At 36.5% G+C, this 23276-nt stretch overlaps 3 protein-coding genes across 3 annotated transcripts; 2 read left to right on the forward strand and 1 right to left on the reverse strand.

Moving 5' to 3' along the window:
- The first annotated feature begins 2141 nt into the window (after positions 1-2141).
- LOC132545296 (uncharacterized) lies at positions 2142-2966 on the forward strand. The gene has a single exon (XM_060208970.1). The coding sequence runs from the start codon at positions 2142-2144 to the stop codon at positions 2964-2966; it is 825 nt and encodes a 274-aa protein (XP_060064953.1).
- Positions 2967-6696: 3730 nt separating this feature from the next.
- On the reverse strand, positions 6697-19182 carry LOC132545298 (uncharacterized). The gene is made up of 6 exons (XM_060208972.1): positions 19115-19182; positions 16249-16339; positions 15720-15882; positions 14778-15024; positions 13311-13411; positions 6697-11622 (listed from the first exon to the last, which is right to left on the reverse strand). The coding sequence occupies exons 1-6, from the start codon at positions 19149-19151 to the stop codon at positions 7525-7527; spliced, it is 4737 nt and encodes a 1578-aa protein (XP_060064955.1). The 5' UTR covers positions 19152-19182; the 3' UTR covers positions 6697-7524.
- A 1337-nt stretch (positions 19183-20519) lies between these two features.
- Positions 20520-23076, forward strand: LOC132545341 (palmitoyltransferase ZDHHC22-like). The gene is made up of 2 exons (XM_060209018.1): positions 20520-20593; positions 21710-23076. The coding sequence occupies exon 2, from the start codon at positions 21824-21826 to the stop codon at positions 22784-22786; it is 963 nt and encodes a 320-aa protein (XP_060065001.1). The 5' UTR covers positions 20520-20593; positions 21710-21823; the 3' UTR covers positions 22787-23076.
- Positions 23077-23276: the final 200 nt, after the last annotated feature.

The following is a 23276-nucleotide window of genomic DNA, read 5'->3' on the forward strand; positions in this document are numbered from 1 at the left end:
ATCAAAACATGTTAGTTTGGATTTTTTTTCATCACATCGGACAAAAAAATATTTTCATTTTTTTATAATGAAGCTTAAATGATAAACGTGATCCAGTTCTGTGGGTATATAGCAGTCGGCGATCATAGCAGGACTCACAAACAAGCTGGAAGGAATACCCTATTACAGTATTCTATTCTGAAACAGAGAGCGAAATACTAAAGGCTATACAATCCACGGGAATTCGAACATGTATGTATGCATGTATTTTTTTCTGTACGTCTTTCCATTATAAACAAAGAAAATTAGATGTTCGTGTAATTTTTTAATATTCTTACGCGAAAAATCGCTGCTGATTTTGCGTTGGTTGCAACAAAATGCAGATAACCGCTTATAACTAAAAGTAACATAAGAATGAATCTGTAATTTTTAAAAAATATTCTTACTTTATTTTCACGTGAAGATTTTTTTCCAATGTGAAGTTTTATTTATCGAACATGCAACACGAGGGAATTAACAGAAACAACATAATACAGAACATTCTTTTTAATAATTTGTAGTCGTGTTCTAACGAATGATAATAGACTAATTATCAATTAACTATGTATTATATCTATGCCAGATTTCATTTATAGGCCTGTTGACGTCACATTCGATACAGAACTCATACGTTCGTCCACAATGAAGACGGACGGACTCTTTTGCAAGACGTGGAGATCCATGTCATTTAAATACATTGTGTGCTTATATTGCGATATTAAGGAAAAATGATCAGACGAATTGAACAATTGAAAGAGAAACACGATTATAGATACTGGCAGATTTTTGGTTTAGTGTGATTTCAATTTGATATGCGTAATTAACAAAATCGAAGGATAATAGGAACAGCTTATGTTATGTCAGATCATAGTTTTAATTGCCATTGTTTTCACACTTTGTACCCGTTGTTATCAAGGGTTAAGAATAGACAGAACATATTTCTTATATATATGTATACATATATGTGTGTTTTTTCTATCTAAAAAATGATCTAGAGTGTAATTTAAGGTTTGTTGTCCTGGTCTTACTTTGGTAGACTCACAAATAAAATCATTCGTCCACGACTAATGATAAACTCGTTTTTGCTCAGGTAATAAACAGGATTGTATAAAGACATAACAGTAAATAACATATTTTTTTTATACAAATTTAGTATCAGATAGATTAGAGCCGATCATTGAATTCACCTGCACCGGACAGCTGTTTTTTTTTCTATTTACATTTCAACTTGCGTTGAAATTTTGGCACAAATCATAAAAACAATTTGTGTTTACATCAAATGTTGACATATTTCATTGTGGTTATAATTTTATGTAAACACAAAGTGTTTATGCCTCTGTTAGATGACTTGTTTATTCCTACAACTGTATAGTAGTTAATTTGATATTGTATCTTTTTAATTTGGAATATATTCAAACTTCGTCACACAGCAAACCAAGTCATGCGGATCGATTCACAGGGTCAGTGCTGTAATATGACACACGTAAAGATAGGACGTTATAAGATATGTTTACATGTCCAGGTAGATAGGACGTTATAAGACATGTTTACATGTCCAGGTAGATAGGACGTTATAAGACATGTTTACATGCCAGGTAGATAGGACGTTATAAGACATGTTTACATGTCCAGATAGATAGGACGTTATAAGACATGTTTACATGTCCAGGTAGATAGGACGTTATAAGACATGTTTACATGTCCAGGTAGATAAGACGTTATAAGACATGTTTACATGTCCAGGTAGATAGGACGTTATAAGACATGTTTTTTTTCATGTCCAGGTATCAATATTTATATCATTCATGTGACATTTTGGCTCCCAATCCGTACGCTTTGTGATGAGCATGTTTGCTAGGGATGAATTCTCCAAAACTTTGGCAGTCAAAAGTAAAGCTGATTGGCTTGCATTTATTGTAACGAAACAACCCTGATATTGATCGAATAGGTCTTTTTTACACAAATAAAATACCTTTATAATGTGAAGAATATCTTTTGCGAATACTTCCTATTCATTTTATTTATGTTTGAATTACCAAACATTTTGTTAACATGTCGATGCCTCCCTCTAGCCTTTTTACAACTTTTACTAACACGGTTTACTTCTACTTTTCAGAGTAACCATGACGACCCTGTCGAGAAAGAACTGCATAGATTCCATGAAACTAACTATGGAATTACAAAGACTAAGTGCCAACCTCGAGGATAGAATTTCTGTTATTGAACACAAAAAGAGCGGAATAAATATGGCCATAGCTTCTCATGCCACGCCCATTTATCTCCAGAGGAGGGGCAACAAAGACTATATTAATTCCTTTGACACAGTTCAACAGAATGACGAGCCTCGTTCCCGAGCAGCAAGTTTCGGGAAAGCGGAATCAGTTCAATCATTGAGAAGAAAAATTAAAGATTTTTCGACTCATGGCGATACATCGGAAGACGAGTTTGCGCACTGCATTGGTTCTCACATCGCATCCACAAGAGGACTTCATAACTGTGAGACATGTTCTGCCTTAAGCAGAATCAATCCCAGAGGGCGCCGTATGTCGCTTCCTGCAACACTGGTGCATGTAAAACCCATAAAGAAATTAAAAAGTGCAAATTCGAATTCAAGTTCAAGCTCAAACTTGAATTCGTCCAGGGGAAACCTGACTGGTTCTAACAAAGTGCCGGAAACATTTGATACGGAGGAAATCGATATGCATCTACGGAAAGTTAAACGGGAGCTTGGAAAGAGAAAACCGAAGACCGTGTCCGAGTTACGCGCCGACATGACCACGACATATCAGCACAGAAAAGAGTTGGAGCAGGTCGAGAACGAGATTATTAACGATATGATGAAGTCACTTGATGACAAGTATTACAAAGAACTCGAAGGATGTCGCTATCACAGGCATCACGGTAGCCTAGCAAATAAACAGTTATCAGTAGATGAGATATTTCATTAGTCTTAAATCCACACCAACAGTGAATACTCCACACCAATTCAAGTCCTGGAAAAGGAACAATATTCCATCTGCAAGCGGAAATGTTTAGACAGATCCAGACAACATCAATTGCATGCGACCCAGGCATATATTCCATCATAACCTGTAACAAATGTCGAAAGAACTATTAATAAAAAAGAATGTCGTAGATATTGCCTCCTTCCAATCAAACAAAATGGATATATCTTGTTTTCCAATCCACACTTTTCAACGAAGGTATCCAATCTGTTTCCAGATCAATTTCATCCAACCATGTCTCGATTACGTAATCTGACTTAGATCTGACTTATGTCAACCAAAGGATTAGCAAGTTATCTCTTCATCACGGATTCAACATAATGCAGCTAAGGCAAGCAGCCTATCAGCGTTCAAAGTACCTGATAGATTTAAACTTTTTCCTTAGTTCTCTTTCTTTAATGCATTAACAAACTTGCAAGCTTTTTATCGAAAGAAAGTGGACATGGTTTGTTATTGAGCACTATGATTGAGGTGTGTACATGTGAGATAGAGAATTTCTCATTACAATATGAACTTTATTGACAATGGCGTCAGTGTTTATGTTAGTAAAGATCGTCACCTATTTTATCTACTTGACTTTGTCTCGTCACCTATTTTATCTACTATACTTTGTCTCGTCGCCTATTTTATCTACTATACTTTGTCTCGTCACATATTCTATCTACTTCACTTTGTCTCGTCACCCATTTTATCTACTTCTCTTTGTCTCGTCACCTATTTTATCTATTTCATTTTGTCTCGTCACCTATTCTATCTACTCCACTTTGTCTCGTCACCTACTTTATCTACTTCACTTTGTCTCGTCACCTACTTTATCTACTCCACTTTGTCTCGTCACCTACTTTATCTACTCCACTTTGTCTCGTCACCTATTTGATCTCCTTCACTTTGTCTCGTCACCTATTTTATCTACTTCACTTTGTCTCGTCACCTATTCTATCTACGTCACTTTGTCTCGTCACCTATTTTATCTACTTCACTTTGTCTCGTCACCTATTCTATCTACTTCACTTTGTCTCGTCACCTATTTTATCTACTTCAGTTTGTCTCGTCACCTATTCTATCTACTTCACTTTGTCTCACTTGTCTCGTCACCTATTTTATCTACTTCACTTTGTCTCGTCACCTATTTTATCTACTTCACTTCGTTGTCTCCTCGCCAGCTTTATATCATAAACGTTGTCTCGTAGTCAGCTTTATATCATCTACGTTGTCTCGCCGCCAGCTTTATTTCAACCACTTTGTCTCGTCGCCAGCCTTATATCATCCACGTTGTCTCGTCGCCAGCTTTATTTCAACTACTTTGTCTCGTCGTCAGTTTCACATCTTCCGCATTGTCTCGTCGCCAGCTTTATTTCAACTACTTTGTCTCGTCGTCAGTTTCACATCTTCCGCATTGTCTCGTCGCAAGCTTTATTTCAACCACTTTGTCTCGTCGCCAGCCTTATATCATCCACGTTGTCTCGTCGCCAGCTTTATTTCATCCACTTTGTCTCGTCGCCAGCTTTATTTCATCCACTTTGTCTCGTCGCCAGCTTTATATCATCCACGTTGTCTCGTCACCAGCTTTATTTCATCCACTTTGTCTCGTCGCCAGCTTTATTTCATCCACTTTGTCTCGTCGCCAGCTTTATATCATCCACGTTGTCTCGTCACCAGCTTTATATCATCCACGTTGTCTCGTCGCCAGCTTTATTTCATCCACGTTGTCTTGTCGCCAGCTTTATATAATCTACGTTTGATTTTTTTCATTTCTCTTCATTTTAATGCAATAACCTATCTTACATCTATCATAACTTTAAGAAGGTTGTATAAAACACACAAGAGAACGGCACCTTTCGATACAAATTTAGATTTAGACAGCATCTTACCGTTGTTCTGTCCTTTTAGGGCTCCAAAGTGATGATAAATACCTAAGTTTTGAAACCTATAAGGCGACGAAGGAAATCCAAAATTGATCGACAAAAATATCAAAGGATATCAATGTTAATTTCATAATTTACATCTATCTCATAATTTCAAAAGAACTTAGTGTGTGGATTCTGAACCGTACCACTATTCGAATGAATTATAAGTGGCATTTAGGTTAAAGCAATATCGCGGACAAAAAGTTCACCAGCAGTGTCTACCATATGCAATATATGTACAAAAAGACACAGTTGATAGCTCGTTTTAATACAAATACCAAATGCTTTAAAAGTCGAGATTTTGATAGCAATCCTTCTGAATAACCAGGGTTTTTTTTTGGATTAGACCTGTCTCTATGGCGATTTCAACTCGTTACTATTTCTCAAGCAAACCAATATAAAAAATGTACCAGTTACACTATCCTACTTGCTTGTAACGTACCGTTTCATACTAGAGAAGATATTGATAAATGCATCACCAATTTTTGTGACATTCTGCATGAAGTAGTACCAAATTGCAATGCGAAAAAGGTGACAGATAATTTTGATTATAATACATCTAAGAATAAAGATAAAATAGACGACAAACCATGGTTCTCTGGACAGTGTAAACGTAGATACATGGATTACAAAAAAGCTTTGTATGATTTTAATAAAATCAGTCTGTTGAAAATCACTCTTTTCTCATCAGAAAAAAAAATCTTTGTATAAGAAACTAGAATCGAGATTAAAACGGCAATACAAGCATCGAGAAGGTGACATGATAGAATATCTGAGAACGTCTAATAAAAAAACATTTCATCAATATTTTTCACAGGGTTGAAGCAGTGTACCGAAGTCAAATCTAAACTTGAAAGATTTTGTTGAATATTTCAAAAACTTGGGAGATAGTAATATTAATAATATTGACAATCCAAGTATGTTATCGGAAAACGTTGATTCTGCTGTACTCGAAGAACTAGATAAGCCACTCACAGAAGTACATATTGCCATCCTTAAGCTGAAACGAGATAAAAGTTGCAGCGAAGACTGTATTTTTAACGAACTTTTCTTAGACTTTGAGAAATTTTGCTCCCTTGCATTACTAGACTCTTTGGAAAATTATTTGATTTTTGGATACTTCCCAGAAATGTGGTCACGTGGTTGTATAGTACCAATCTACAAAAATGGCGACGTTAACGACACTGGTAACTATTGTCTATAGGACGGGTTTGCAGTCTCCATGACTCCTCCCGTGTCCGGGCACCGTCTCACTGACGAACATCAGTGTTCTGGTGACGTGTGTGTCATGGTGTTCACCCAGGTTTATATATGACATAAAGTCAGCACCTGCTGAAATTGATAATGCGCCTTGGTGTAAACATGTTAAAAGAGTTAACATTGAAGAGTTCAGCAAACTGATCCGTTAGTTGTTGTTCGTCACAGTTGTTATGTTTCGCATACTTTATACCATTTTGTATTTAATAAGCATAAACATCTTTGATTTTTCACTAGTTTTATAATACACCTACATAACAATGTGTAACATCACTTCTGAAATAAGACTCATTATAAAATTACTGTAGTATACGAGACTCCCTCTGTTACTACCGTCTGGCGGAACTGACGTCATAGATTTTGGATGCTGAAGATTCCCGAAAGCCACCGAGAAAAGCCGAAGTGCGGACAGATAATTAAACTCATCAACCGTATCGAGTGATGAAAAACAATTCAGGGTAATACCCAGCTGATGTCTATGTCAAAATATAGAGACTTGCAAAATAGTATTTTCCGGTGAACGGAGTCAAATCTTTGATTTTTTTTTTATTTAACTGCAAAATCAACTCCTGCACAAAAAACAGCAATACCAAATGAATAATAGAGTATATCATCACAGTGATATCAATTGTAAATAACTTATGTTAAAATCATAAATATAAAAAAAAAAAACACTTACTGTAAAATCATATATTTTCATGAGTCTCAATTCTCATGGTTTTGATTTTACAATAAATTAAATTTTATCACAAACAGAATCCTGGTTGTATGGAAATCTCTTTTTTACACACATTTTTGGATTATGAAGAAGTATTCATTATACTTGCTTATATCCTTTCAGAACCACATATAAATTTTCGTGTGAAGTGTGTTTCATTAATCAACAATCAACATTCTTTCTGTGACAAATTTCAAATAAGCACATAAAACTTTTTCTTATATATAAAGATTGAAGGCATGCAATACCACTGTAGTTCACCAACTTGACTGTATCAGTTTGAACTACCAGTCATAAATGCCTGAAAGTACAGTACAATAATCTTATTTCATCACACTGTTCTTTCAGTGACCATAGTTTTGTTAAACAAATGAAAATGGGTTTGAAATTGACTTATTGCATTTTGAAACTTTGTGAATTTCAAATGACACAAACGTAAAATTACTTTTTCTAAGATAAAAACAGGGAAGAAGAGTAAGGAAAACATTAGAAATGATTTCATACAGAATTAAACAAGGTCAGAAAACAATCCAGATTCTATCTATAACTAGAGATCTTGGCCACTTTGAAGTGTTATGACTCTCTGTTCACATCTCATCCCTTGTGTGCAGCCAACACGTTATTGAACAGCCTCTTGTAACTGATCACTTACAACATAAGAATGTATGTATGTCTCTACTTCCTCCCCTGTATCCTGTACTGTTCCAGCTGTGATGATTTGGGTGTCCACTTCCTGTACCTGTACCTCCTGATGTTGAGTGACGCCATCACTGTCCTGCTGACCAACGAATTGTAATATGACCACTGTTGACTGACCGTCCGGACCCTCTACAGCTTGTTGGATGTTTTGTATACTGAAAGTGCCTTCCTGACCTGGCATAGATATGGTACCGTCAGGGTTCTGAATAACAGTAGTGCCATCAGCAACAATTATAGGTTGATCGCCAGCAACGTTTGTGTTCGACAGGCTGTGTAATACCTCTGCAGCCGATTGTGGTACAAATTCCTCGCCACAAATCAAATTTGAAACATTATTCACTGGCAACACCTCAGAATTTAACTGGTCTTCTATAATTTCTTCATTGGGAACTTCTGGTTCTTCTTTATCTACATGTTTAAACAGTGAGTTAAGGTAGGATGGTTCTTTTGCCTGTTCAGCCATCTCTGGGTGCTTTCTTTTATAGTGTCTTACCATGGTGTGTCTGTGTCCTGTTCGTGCCCCACACACATCACACACGTACATCATACCACTGTGGAAAAGTTCGAAGTGTTTCTTCAGATCATATAGTTTAGTGAATTTCTTCTCACAATGATCACATTGAAGCTTATTCTGCATCGTGTGAATAAGCTTGTGTCTGTTCAGCTGATCTGGATATTTGAAAGCTTTCGTACAATAGGTACACTGAAAACCTCGTTCCTTTGTGTGCGAGTACATATGTGTTTTCATGTTGCCTTTCTGGCTGAACACCTTGCCGCATGTAGGACAAGGATATGCTTCTTTCTCGTCCGAATGAAACTGTTTAACATGAGAGGTGAGACCAGGTTTTGATGTCAAGATTTTCCCACATTCTGCACACTGGTACTGGTGTTTCTTGTTGTGGAACCCCTCAAGATGAACACGGAGGTACTCTGCATAGTGAAACCGTTTATTACATATGTGACAAACACATGTTTTTTCTCCATGCACTTTCATGTGCTTGTTCAGATTGCTTGAACTAACAAAGTTTTTACCACAAATGTGACACACAAGTTTATCCTGCTGGGCTCGAATTTCAAAATTCCTATCCACTACCATATCAATACCATCTGCATCCTTACAGACATGTTTCAAATAGTAGTCCCTTCGGTAGAACTTTTTATCGCAGTGCTGACACTGATATTTATGTTCCTGGTGAATTTCCTTGTGACGCAGCAACAAGCGCGAGGTGCGGAAATCTTTATTACAAACGGTACATGAAAAGAGGAAGCTTTTCTCTTCTTCGACCATACACACATGACTGTGAAGGCTGCCTATTTTAACAAAGCGTTTCTGACATTTCGAGCACTGGTGCGGATGAGTATGGGAATGATAATGCTCCCTGTACAGTCTAGCATCAGTGAACTGGAGGTCACATGATGTGCATTTGGTTTTGCCCTCATTCTGTATCATGGATAATGCCATGCACATTTTCTCATGCTCCTCCTTTTCTTCTTTAGTCTTTAACTTCCGTCCACACAGCTGACAGATATAACCGCCTTCATGGATCTGCAAGTGTTGTTTTAGGTAGTTGAGGTTGCTGAAAGATTTTGGACACTGACTACAGTTGTATTTGACGCCACCACCTCGACTTGGTTCAGTTTTAGAATGACACTTGTGAGCTAAGAATAAATTCTCTGAAGCAAACACGCTGTGACATTGTTTACACATCTTCTGCCTACAGTGGGTCTCGTGGTTTTCACAACCAAGCTTAGTGGCAAAGGTTTTCTGACATTTCCCACAAATGAAAACTGAGTATTGTTCTGCGTCCTCTGGACAACATTTCAGAATATGTCTTTGAAGTGAATCCTTTCGGGAAAACGACTTCTGACACGTCAAGCACTGGAATATATTTGTATGTATGGCCATGTGTCTGAACAAGTACTTCTGATTGGAGAACTGCTGGCCACATATGTCACATGTTGACAGAGATGAAGAACTGGATTGTACAGACCCTTTTGGTAGCCTTGTTCCCTTTGAAGCATTCGTACATTGGTGACGCTTCAATGAGTCATTTCTACAGAATTTGGCTCCACACTTTTTACACTTAAACTTTCCTGTGTGTACTGGAAAGTGGAGACGAAGATACTTCTCGTGTAAAAACTTTTTGTCACAAAGACTACAGATGAAATGCTTTCCCTCTGAGGTTTCTTCAATCCTCATATACTTCAAAAAATCTTCTTTGCTATCAACCTCCACAGCAGTTTTATCATGCAACAACTGCTTTGCAGTTATATCATTTACAAATTCAGCTGAATCCTCCTGCAACTCGTCACTTTTCCCCACCAGCTTCGCCACATAGTCATGGAAGGGCATAGTGGCCTTATCATTCTCCTCTCCTTCTGAGTAATTACCAGTTTCAATTAATCTGTTGCTTTCTTCATCTTTATCAACAGATTTCTCATCAGCATCTTCATCATCGTCATCATCATCATCATCATCATCATTATCATCATCATTATTATTAGCATCATTAATTACAGGAGTTTGTGTATCCTTGTCTGCTGCTTCCTTTTCTTGATGTACCGTTTCCTCCAGTTCACTTCTGGCTGGATTCTTTTCCTCGGACATATCTTCTTCCTTATCCAATGATGGAGTATTTCCTTGCATATTAGCGTTAGTCTTGTCCAACTCGTCCAGTATGTTCTGGAGATCATCGTCGACAGTTATATTTGCAATGGATTCAACACTTGGCATGTGTATTCTGTCAGGGTTGTTTGCGGTTGTGTTACTTTCTGCCTGGTTGGGTACCAAATCAACATTAGATCTTGCTTGATCGACATTTTCTTCCATCGGTTCATTCAAATTCGACGAAAATTTTACCACCACTGTTTTATCGTTTGTTTGGTTATCAGAAATACTGCTATTTCTAATGGTTTTATTATATGCTAACAAGTCACTGTCCTCAGGTGACAGACCATCATTCTTATGATTCCCACACTCTATTTCCTGGTCAGTTGAATCAGTTTGTTCTACTGAACTACCCTTACATGCCTCGTTCTCATTACTCTCTGTTGAATCTTTTTGAGACTTATGGTTATTTCTTCCATCGGCAACCTTTGCAGGTAAATTGCAGTCTTCGTCTTTTTCGTTTTTGTCACATCTCTTATGTTCTTCTGATTTTATGCTGTTATTTTCATTGACACTGGTTTTATCAGTTTCTGCTCTTACGTCCTTGTTATCATCAACCATTTCTCCTTTAAACATTTTCCTCCCTTCTGTTAAGTCTGTTTTTGAGGCAGAATGATCATCACAGCTGACAGAATTCTCGCGATGTTTTAAAGGTGATCTAACAGAGTTTTCAACCTCTGAGCTTTCTGTAATTTTGACCTTTTGAGGACGGCCCCTTTTCTTTCGCTTAACAGTTGTCTGGACTTCCTCATTCTCTACACCATTCTCCTTTATATGGCAGACAGGTGTTTCACAGGAAGGGACATCATCAGTAACATCTTTCCCCTGCAAGTTTTTACTTTTAGAGAATGACACACCATAACCATCATCAGGTTTCTCAGTCTTTATCTTGACGTATACAAAGTTCTTATCAGCTTCAAAGCCTGATGTACGAACACCCTTTAGACTTCGTCTTGGTTGAATGCGTCGGCCTCCATCTGGAATGCTTGAGGTAGAAACTGCAACAGGTGTAAATTCTTCGTCACTGTTCTCCTCTTTTTCTCCTTCATCCTTCACTGATTCTTTACCTTCAACTGTGTCTGATTCTTCCTCACTCTCATACTTTGCTGGGGATTCCAATTTCATTCTCTTAGCTGCTACTAACATTGCTTTCGGTTTTCTTCCTCTTTTTTTTGATGTTTGACCTTTAGTTTTTAGTTTTTTACGCTGTTTTCCATTCATCAGTGGGGAATAGTTTGGTATGATGTGATGCCGAAGGTGCAGAGCAAGATCTGATTCTGTTTGAAAACCATCGCCACAGCGTTTACAAGAGAATGTAGGTGTTACCTTTCCAGTAGGAATTGGATCAACCTGAAATCAAGAAAAATGAAATTAGTCTTTTTACACTAGAAATAGCAACATCCTGGACACTGAAAATTTTACAAGAGGCCCAAGGGCCATAACGGTCACCTGAGTCACATGTAACATGTCAAAAAAGTGATTATGTCAAAAAAAGAAAGATAACATTAACTACATTGCACACATAATGCAAATGTATATTGTGCAAAACATTAACCACCATTCTGTGCTAAGGTATCACACCAAGTTTGAATTAAAAGAAATTACACTCAAAAATTGAATTTTCCTATATAAAATCTTACATCCAGAAACATCTTCAACATTTTAGTCAAATTGACCTATTTTGACCATTTTTGGCCTCGCCTATCAGTCCCTTGGAGTCAGGCATGGTCAGTATGTGCATCTTATCAAACTGTCATCTTATACCAATAATTCTAACCAAGACAAATTGTGCTCAAAAATGTAATTTTCCTATATAAACTATAGTAAATTTTAACCCTTCCCCAAGGAAAAAATGTGAGACCCTGGGTTCATGAAATTTACAATTTTGGTAAAGCACCATTGGTTTTACTTTATCAGGGTATTAAGAAGATTTTTGAAATTTCAGTCAATTTGACCAATTTTTTGGCTATGCCTATCAACCCCTGGGAGTCAGCTGAGGTCAATATGTGAATCTCATCAAACTGTCAACATCAACTTATAATTCTAACCATGTCTGAACTATTTCCAATAGAAAATAAACAATTTAAAAAATGTAATTTTGTTTTCAATTTTCTATATCTAAGGTACAGTGCAACTTCCCCAAACCAATATAAATATATAAATTATAGTAATGAAAAAAACCTTCAAATATCATGTAAATAACTTCTGAAAACTGGTCTACCAGAGCCATGAAGACCAATTTCTGTAATGTACTTCATGCATTACTACTGACTCAGTAACGACAAGATGAAAACAAGTACTTCTACACAGATAGAAAGCCAGTTTTGAGTAAGTAATGGAATCTAATGACCCACCATTTATACAAAACTGATTTCTCTTCACCCAAGCATGCTTCAGACCAAATCTGGGCAATATCCTGCAATTCCTATGGAACAAGATAGATTGTAAAGAATTGATAGATTTTCCCTATTGGGTCCTGTCCCTTTAGCCCCTGGAAGCTGAGACCATTTATGGGTCCAGATCCATCAACTTCTTCCACTTCTGTAAAACGAATGCTTTATTAACCTGCTAAATGTTCCCGTCCTATAAGTGGCAGACTTGCAACAGTTCCACTGTATCAAATGTTTGTGATTATATTCCAATTTTGAGTTCCATTTTTAACAAGAGGCCCAAGGGCCTTAACGGTCATAAGACATAAAATACCATATTTCAAATTTTAAACTTGAGAAGAAGTTGAAAATGTGTTTTCAAGATGGCGGCCATGTTGGATTTCGGACCAACCTGAAATTAACAAACTTTGGTCAGGATTATGTCACAATCATTTCAGGTAAGTTTCAGCTCAATGAGCCATGTAGAACTTGAGAAGAAGTTGAAAATGTTTACGATGGATGATGAACGATGGACGACGCCAGACAAAAGGCGATCACAATAGGTCATCAAACCCTTTGGTCAGATGACCTAAAAATACTGAAAAGTAAAACACCTTGAATTTATGACTTTTGCAGCTTTTAAATACAAGATAACCTCTTAACAATTACCTCTGATTCTTCTTCTACATTTTCATCAGTGTGAGGGTCAGGTTGTAGACTATCAGGCAGGTGCTCTACTGAGGGATATATCACTTTCATTCCCAGCATAACTGTAAAACATTCAAATGATATAGGATTACCAAACATCCCACTTGTCTCTTCAACTATTCTCTGCTTCATTTCACGTGTAGAACAAGAAGCCCATAGAGCCTGCATCACTCACCTGATTTAGTTGTCAGAAATTGATTTATTTTAACTAAGGGAAAAGTATTTAAAACACTTGTATCTATCTTTAATAGACTCAACTCTCCTCCAAATAGGATTAGATGCAGATGTTTGTAAATAACTAAGCTTCTGCACCAAGAATGTCTTTGATCAGTTCCAACACCATAAAGATTTCAAAGAATTTTCTCTGTGTCCCCTATTTGGCCCTAGCCTCCAAGTCCAAATGAACTGAAACCCATTGTTCATACAAAACTTATCTCTTTTTCACAAGCATGTCTAACACCAAATTGGGACAGAATCCAGGCATTTTACATAAGAAAAAGATAGATTTTAAACAAAATGATAGTTTTCCTTATTGGGCCTTGTTCATCTGGTCCCAGGGGCCCAAGACTGTGTGCTTATGCAGAACTGGTTTTCCTTCACCTAAGCATGCTTCAGACCAAATCTGGAAAATATCCAGTGATTCCCAAAGACCAGATAGATTTTAAAGGATTATTAGATTTTTCCTATTGGGCATGCCCCTTTAGCCCAATGGGGTTGAGGCCCACTAATTATACAAAACTATTTTTTTTTCACTCAAGCATGTTTCCATCCAAATTTGGACAATATTCTGCAATTCCTGAAGAACAAGATGGATTTTAAAAAATTGATAGATTTTCTCTATAGGGCCTTGCCCCTCTGGCTTGAGACCTTCTGTTTATAGAAAACTGATTTCTCTTCACTCAAGCATGATCAAGACAAAATCAGGACAATATCATGCAATTCCTGAAGAACAAGATATAATTTTAAGAAATTGATAGATTTTCCCTCATGGGTCCTGCTCCTCTGGCCCCAGGGGGCCAAGACCCACTGTTTCTACAAACTGATTTTCCTTCAACCAAGTATCCTTAAGACCAAATTTGGTCAATATCCTGTAACTCTTAAAGAAAAAAATACATTTTAAAGAAATTGCAAGACGATGAATGCCGCAGTATCCCTACAGCTCACTTGGTCCTTCAATTCAGGCTTACATTCATTCATTGCACACAAAACTGCCTAACACTTGTGAGGTTCTAATGTGGACTACATTTTTCTCATGTAATAAGCCCTAGGAACCAAAACCTTACCTCTGACCTTTAGAAGCCAAATGGGCTTATTACAGGGCAATGCTGACATGACTTCTATAATAAGACACATCTGTGTAGGCTGCTCACCAGACCAGGGGAGATAAATATTGTTATTAATCAGATAAAACCTGTCAGAGTTACCTACCTTTACTGACACCATCAGGTAGCTCCGGCTTCCCAACTCGACGGGCATAGGCCGGTGCGTACCATACCCGTAGTTCTGTTCCAGGAGGTATATCTTTAGTAGTACTATAGTAGAGATTTGTCCCCATTTGATACGCGATACAGTTCTGTTCCTCGGACGTGAGTGCAGCACGGATTAAGCACATCCAATTACAGTCATTCTCATTAGTAGTGTCAAGACTGATACAAGTGCCATCCTTTGTTGTTACCTGTGACAAAACAAACCTGGTTAAAACTGAAGAAATGAAAGGCTATACTACTAAAGAAAAAAAAAGAAACAATACACACTAGCAGTTCCATGTCAATGTGATTTCAAGTTGATAAAAGTGGTGCTATTTCCCTGCTATGAAACAGACCAGTTTAAAGAAATAAATATTGAAAAAATAGATAATTTTCTACAACTGACCAATCAACAATCTTGATACAAAAATATGTAAAATTGAAAAAACAATGAACAGTGGTTCAAGAGATATCTTGTACGTATAGTTTTCATTTTGAAAGCGGTATTGGGCAATTGTTACCCTTTATCCTTAACCTATGGCTATCACTTTCTAATCAGGTGTATCCCCTTGGTGGGTGATGCTATGGAGTGAATATCAACTAAATTTGTTCACCAGTCAGGGCTCTCGATCTGCCAGAGTTGGGGCCGATTTCGGCCCCATTCCCAATGCAAAACAATATCTTTTTTTCTCAATTCAGACCCCAAGTTTTCCCAATTCTAAGGAAAACGTCGCTATTTTTTCCCAATTCTAAGGGCCCCGGGCCCATGTCTTAAAATGGGGTGTGAGAGCCCTGTCAGTTCATGAGATATCTTGCACACAAAAGTGTATTCCCCCATACCTATATAGAAGGTTTAATGAAAACCTTATATACGATCCATAATCCTGCATATTTTAATTGATACCTTTAGTATAAAAACACCATCATCACTGAATTCATGTGTTGTTTTCTTAGCTTCAAATGGTCCAAACTGGGTCTTCTTGACTAGGACAGAGTCTCGAGTGAACACCCCTACTTCTCCAGCTATGTCCAGTTCAAACAGGAAAGCAGGTAAGGTTAGACGTGCCCTGTAAACAATATACAAATAAATTTCTTACATGAAAGAAGAGACTTATTTCAAGTATTGTCTGTTTGCTGTTAAAGACTCCATTTCATGAAGGACACCAAAATAAATGCTATGTCCTTCACCTGGTTTCCTGCCTGTTATATCTAAACAAATTATCAATCAAATTTTTTCAGGCTTTTTGGTAATACCCTCTAAACAAAACCAGGAGTCCTAAGGTGGGATAGATGTTTTATCATAACAGCCCTAACTAAGGAAAATACATTAACTATATTTCTACAAAATTGAGGCGTCAGTTTTTTGGTATGGTATGTAATGAATAAATTTTATTCATCAAAAACCATGATAAATTTTATACTGTATTATTTACCTTGATTTTGTCTGCTCAATCAGTGTTGTTGTATTGAGCCCAAGCTCTGGACAGGCCTCGGTAGGGTGCTGATTGCCACAAACATCACAGACTGAAAATCAGCACAGCAATAAATACATTGTACAAGTTGATCTAGATCAAACATCACACCTCCCACATTTTACAGGTAAACATTACATCTCCCACATTTTACAGGTAAACACTACACTTCCACATTTTACAAGTAATCATCACACCTCCCACATTTTACAGGTAAACATTACATCTCCCACATTTTACAGGTAAACACTACACTTCCACATTTTGCAAGTAATCATCACACCTCCCACATTTTACAGGTAAACATCACACCTCCCACATTTTACAGGTAAACATCACACCTCCCACATTTTACAGGTAAACATCACACCTCCCACATTTTAAAGGTAAACATCACACCTCCCACATTTTACAAGTAAACATTACATCTCCAACATTTTACAGATAAAAATCACACCTTCCACATTTTACAGATAAACATCACACCTCCCACATTTTACAGGTAAACATCACATCTCCCACATTTTAAAGATAAACATCACACCTCCCACATTTTACAGGTAAACATCACCCCTTAAACATTTTACAGGTAAACATCACATCTCCCACATTTTACAAGTAAACATCACACCTCCCACATTTTACAAGTAAACATTACATCTCCAACATTTTACAGAAAAAATCACACCTCCCACATTTTACAGGTAAACATCACACCTCCCACATTTTACAGGCAAACATCACACCTCCCACATTTTACAGGTAAACATCACACCTCCCACATTTTACAGATAAACATCACACCTCCCACATTTTACAGGTAAACATCACCCCTTAAACATTTTACAGGTAAACATCACATCTCCCACATTTTACAAGTAAACATCACACCTCCCACATTTTACAAGTAAACATTACATCTCCAACATTTTACAGAAAAAATCACACCTCCCACATTTTACAGGTAAACATCACACCTCCCACATTTTACAGGCAAACATCACACCTCCCACATTTTACAGGTAAACATCACACCTCCCACATTTTACAGATAAACATCACACCTCCCACATTTTACAGGTAAACATCACCCCTTAAACATTTTACAGGTAAACATCACATCTCCCACATTTTACAAGTAAACATCACACCTCCCACATTTTACAAGTAAACATTACATCTCCAACATTTTACAGAAAAAATCACACCTCCCACATTTTACAGGTAAACATCACACCTCCCACATTTTACAGGCAAACATCACACCTCCCACATTTTACAGGTAAACATCACACCTCCCACATTTTACAGATAAACATCACACCTCCCACATTTTACAGGTAAACATCACATCTCCCACATTTTACAGATAAACATCACACCCCCTGACATTTTACAAGTTTACATCTCACGTCATACATTTTACAAGTAAACATCACACCTCCCACAATTTACGAGTAAACATCTCACATCCCACATTTCACAAGTAAATATCATACAGGTTTGATATGCCTGTTTGATTAGTTGTAATTAAACTTCTGGTGTTTATTGCAGCATAACAGCTGTATAGCACAACACAAATATAGGGTCCATAATATCTTATTCTGTTAAAGTGAGGTTAGATTTGAGGTTTGTGGTTCTCATTGCAATTTGTGGTTCTTATGAAGTAAAGATAAGGACCTGTCTGTGCTGATGTGGTTGCATACATGTAATAGATAAGACACTTTACCCTAATTTCTCTGGGAGGCATGTGACAGGCCTCCCAAATGTTATTCAATGTGGTTGTTGCCAACTATTATAAAGAGGCCCAGCCTAATAATGACCCTGGCTGTTAACGAGGCGATAAACCCGGCAAACAAACAAATATTGAAAAATCAACCTTGAAAAATGTCTGTACATGTGCTTACATTCAACCCAAAACCGTTCCCTCCATGTTCATGGATTAAATATTATGACCATCGGCTATTACTGATTAAAATACAGATCCCAATTCACACTCCTTACATTCCACATAGTATATAACAACATTCCATTATTTATTTCAATGTTTCCGCTAGCAGTCGAACCTATGACCTTTAGTTTACTAGTCATGTGCACAACAACAGAGTTAAAGACAAGATCTCTATACCAATCAGTACATTGTGGCTAGTATATAATAGGGTTACACATGCATGCTCCTTCTAAAAACAAATATCAACCTACATATAGTCCATCAATATAGTAGGGAAGGTCAACGTGTACTCCACAGTAGACCAATCTGATCAGATTATACTTGTATTATATTTGCATCACTCACATGACACCAGGGCTCTCAATCTGCCAGATTTGGGGCCAAATATGCAAAATGGTATCTTTTTTTCCAAATTTAGTCCCTACGTTTTCTAAATTCTAAGGAAAACACTGTTTTTCTTCTCAATTCTAAGGGCCACGGGCCAGTCCCAAAATGGGGTGTGAGAGCCCTGGACACTATTATATTGGTGACGGAAATAAGTTCCTGTTTCATAATCAATACCTGATCACACATAACTGATTGTCTATCATAATCTGTTTCATGATATATTGACTGCAAAAGAGTCAGACTCATCAGTTTCTTACAATCTTGATTTTTTTTTTAATCTTTGTTTATTACAAGTAATGAATTATTTTTTACTTATTGACAAAAGCTTTTCAAGGCTGATAGTAACAATTTTCCTGTGATTTAACAACTTTTACAGGAATTTTTAAGAATTGTACTAGTGATTAATTGTCTTGGCAACAATGGTAAGAACTAATCTGATTATTTTGGAATATAAGCTTTCCACTGTTATATGTACACAGATGAACCAACCTTCAAGCAGAGTGTATAGGACATCCATTTCAGCCATCTTTAGGTGACTTCTAATCAAGTTGTCAGATACACATCTTCTGCAACATAAAAAGAAAATCAGTTAATTTTATATTTAAAAAAATATTTTGGATGAATTATACATGAATAATGATAACCTTTCAAGCATACAGTGGTGTGACATTATAATGAAGGACTCCTGTATAATGTCTTCATATCGCACATATACTGGACTTGAATTTAAGGAGTTTGAAAATGCCTTCGCAAAATATAGTCTGCTAGAAATATGGCCCTTATGCCAATTGTTATCAAAGTTTTGAGGTTTTTGACAGAATCTCAATAAATTTTGTATTAACAAATGATACATGAATTTATGTGAAATATTTTTAACTCCATTTTCGCTTTTTGTGTGGTATCAGAATGATAGAAACAATTGCTAGACTGTTCACTGATGGTTGATTTTGTTGATAAACTTATTGTTTTTGTCATTTCTATGTCCAAATTTACAGCTTTGAAACAGACAAAAAAAAAAAACAAAATCAAAAACAAAACCAAATTTCAATGTAGGAATACTATTAATAATTTTCTGTATTGTTTTAGGGATAACTTCAACCAGATATCACCAAATTCCCCAAGCAAAATAATATATGAATCTTAAGAATAGGAAAGATGTCGTTTAAGCGGGACCGTTTATTTCATACCGTGGTTTGTATCACTACAAGGACATCATATCTGAGGTATAGGACATCATAAGTGAGATATCATGTCTTATGTGAGATATAACTATTATACTGCTAAAATAGCAAGAAGCATACATTTCTTAAGCGACCCATGCTATGTTAGTTTTATAACAGTTCTATTTCACGCGTAGAACGTCCGGTGCCTGTGATTTCCTTTACAACAAAGTTGAATGTATGTTTGTTGCTGTTGTGTGCTAGTTCAACGATAAACAAAATGGCAGTCATGCCATAAAACAAGCAGTTACTGATCATACATTCACAGTACAAATGGTAAAAGAGAACCGAGCTTATGTTACTGAAAACATCTCGAAGACCTGTAACCAAAAAAAGTTTAATATTTTATGCAGCACACATGTATTTGTTTTGATGTTATTCGAATATACATAAATCGAAAATATGGCGGAACGGCATTTTAACGTTTAAAAACTTGAAGGGAATTTAGACAAATATTTCGAATTTCGTTACCTCTCAGAGTTGAATATTCTAATAATTATTTCAAATTTCAATTTCTGTGACAGATTCTGTCCTGGAGTCGCATTTGATCATCTACAACAGGAAATAAGGCGTTGCTTCCCGCTCGCTCAAAATGTTCGACGCAACCATTTTGACGCAGGCGCATATAGAGAAATTTCAAACGAACAACTTCCGGTTAGCTGCTGACTTGTCTGCTCCGACGCCAAAAGCTGAAAAAAATTGTTTTTTGAAATTGTGAATTCTTTCCTTAAGTTATCACAACTAATCCGTAAGTATATTCTAAAATGTCGTTATTCATTTAATTTCTGACATTTAATAAAAAGACTGGAATAGACCTTGTTAAAACTTTACGTTAAACAAATGAAGGATTGGTGTTGACGAAGGGAAACAACTCGTTATACAAGACGTTTTACGTCGATTGACTGGCAATGATGAGCATAATAAACTGTGAAGAGCTTACAAGTATTTTGACAGAGATATAAAAACAACTAGACACATAGTACTGCAAACATAACTTAAAAACACAGACAACAATAGATAATGGTGAAAAATCACCACAGTTTCTTCAGCAACATTACAGATTAGTTTTAAGATGAAACGAGTGTTAGAATGAACACTAGCATGGCAAGGATATAGTGTTGCTAAACGTTATGTGACGGTATTGCATTAAGTAGTAAAATCATTTGACAAAATTTCCCCATTAGCTCCAGGGACCTGCTTTGCCTGGCTCAATTGCTCAAAACACAGAAAGGTTAGTCAGTCAGTTGAGATTTTAATCAATGTGCACTGTTGCTAGACAGGAATGGACATGCAAAGTCATGATACATTGTGCCATGTGTGTTATTTAATAATTCTTGGGCGTTCTTGTTTGGGCACTGTCTCTTCTTATGTATGCAGTTGTTGGTCATTAACGAAGACTTGATTAATGCTTATTCCATTGGTACATGATGCTTACATGCAAAGATTTAGTTCATGGATCTTGACATGCATGTGGCAGTTGGCATTCTAAATGGTTACATTTCATTATTATTTACCATGTGTTTGATTCTGGGCAAGCATTGTAATAATTAAATTTAGACTCTTCCCAAAATTATAACGCTATGAGAGAAATAGATGAATATTATCAGCTTCAAAATAACGCTAGTCAACACTCGCTGTTGTGTCTATCACCAATCACTGTTTTGATTGGAGATAGCCAAGTTCATCACGTGACCTTTCGAAGCCTTGTTTTTACCCGCCATTTTGATATTATTTCTCACTCTGTATAATTATGTAATTAGTCAACTTAATTTGCCAGTCACGTTTCAATTCTTACTTTGTAAAATAATCAATCAAATACTGCAAAGCATCAAAGCATTAGTTCAAGATTTTTTTTAATTTGCAGTGAAACCGAAATGGAGCGTATTCCCAACTTTCTTCATAACTGAGACCAGGAAAAGGAACAATTTGTTGCCAAAGTACAGTATTTGAAATTTCTTTTTGTGTACAAATTTACAACATGATGAAGAAAGCTGTCTTTAATGCGATCTCTACATCTCAGAATCTTGTAAGCAGTATGGAGTCAATTAATGACTATCGTGATGGGAAAGCACAATTTGATATTGTCTCTAGCAATCGAAGAAAAGTAGTTCTTATAAACTATGCAGCAATGAGTTATATTCTATTGCATTCTGTTCTCTTGCTGTTTATCTCAAATTATTTAACAATACCATTTTATTGTGTCATTCAGCAAAAAGCTCCCGAAAGTTTGTTCTATTACAAAGCGTTTAGCTGGTTCATTATTTCAAACTTCTTTATGAACTATGGATTGATATTACATGGTGCAGTGAAATCATTATATTGCTCTCCAAAGGACCTTCCAATGTTCAACGCGAGGATGCAAGATGACTGGGGGATGTGTCAACGGTGTGACAGGCAGGTACCTATTCGCACACGACACTGTAATATTTGTGACCGATGTGTTTTGAAAAGGGACCATCACTGTTATTTTACAGGCTGTTGTATAGGATTTTTTAACCAGCGTTATTTCATCTGCCTGTGTTTTTATGGAGTCCTGGGAACCGTGTATGGATTTTACTTTCTTGAGAGATACCTCAGTTCATCCTATATAACACTGTTCAGTACAGAGTTCTATAAGTACTTTTTCCCCTACACTACGATACTATGGCTATTGGGACGACAGGACTTTGCAACTGTCCTCTTGGTCTTGCTTTTGTACATGACCTTTGTAGGGATCGGAGGTGGAAGCTACTTCTTTGTTTGGCAATGTAATCTTATTCTGAGTGGTCAAACCAGTTATGAGTTTTTGAAAGGTAATAAAAAGTTTCAGACAACACCTCTGAATCATTTGAGGTCAATATTTGGGCCACATTGGTATCTGAACTTCTTATTTCCTATGCCATTCTTGAAAAGTGAAGATGATGGTATGACTTGGGACACCTCATCAACAAAATATTTATGAAATGCTGCCTGAAATCCTGGATAATTCTATCCAATATGCAGTTTGAAATCATGGCTATGTAAATTATGAACAACTAATGATACATGAAATTCTGGTTAATGTGAATGTGTGCTGTGTGAATTATTGGAGATTTTCTCCTACATTTGTACTAGCACCCATGCATAGTATAATTACAAACAGTTTTTCTCGAGGACCACACATGTTCAAAGCACCAAAGAAAAGTTAGGTTTAATTTTCCATAATCATGTGATGCTGTGAAATCATGCTTTTTGGCATGTGTCATTTTTTTATGATGTTTGTTTTCTTAAATTATTTAAGTATTGAAAATATTTCATTTGATCTCATGTCGTGTGATCATTTTATTATCAAATTTTTATATTTTTGTAACGTTATTGAGTTCTATTGTATTATTGTATTTAATATTGCCAGCGATTTTGTAAATTGACTGTGAACTGTGAGTTACAAGTACTTATTTGCTATGTAGCAAGAG

The sequence above is a fragment of the Ylistrum balloti genome, unplaced genomic scaffold (genome assembly GCF_031769215.1).
Source record: "Ylistrum balloti isolate Yb309-2 unplaced genomic scaffold, AGI_CSIRO_Ybal_v1 Utg369840, whole genome shotgun sequence".
Lineage (NCBI taxonomy): Eukaryota > Metazoa > Mollusca > Bivalvia > Pectinida > Pectinidae > Ylistrum > Ylistrum balloti.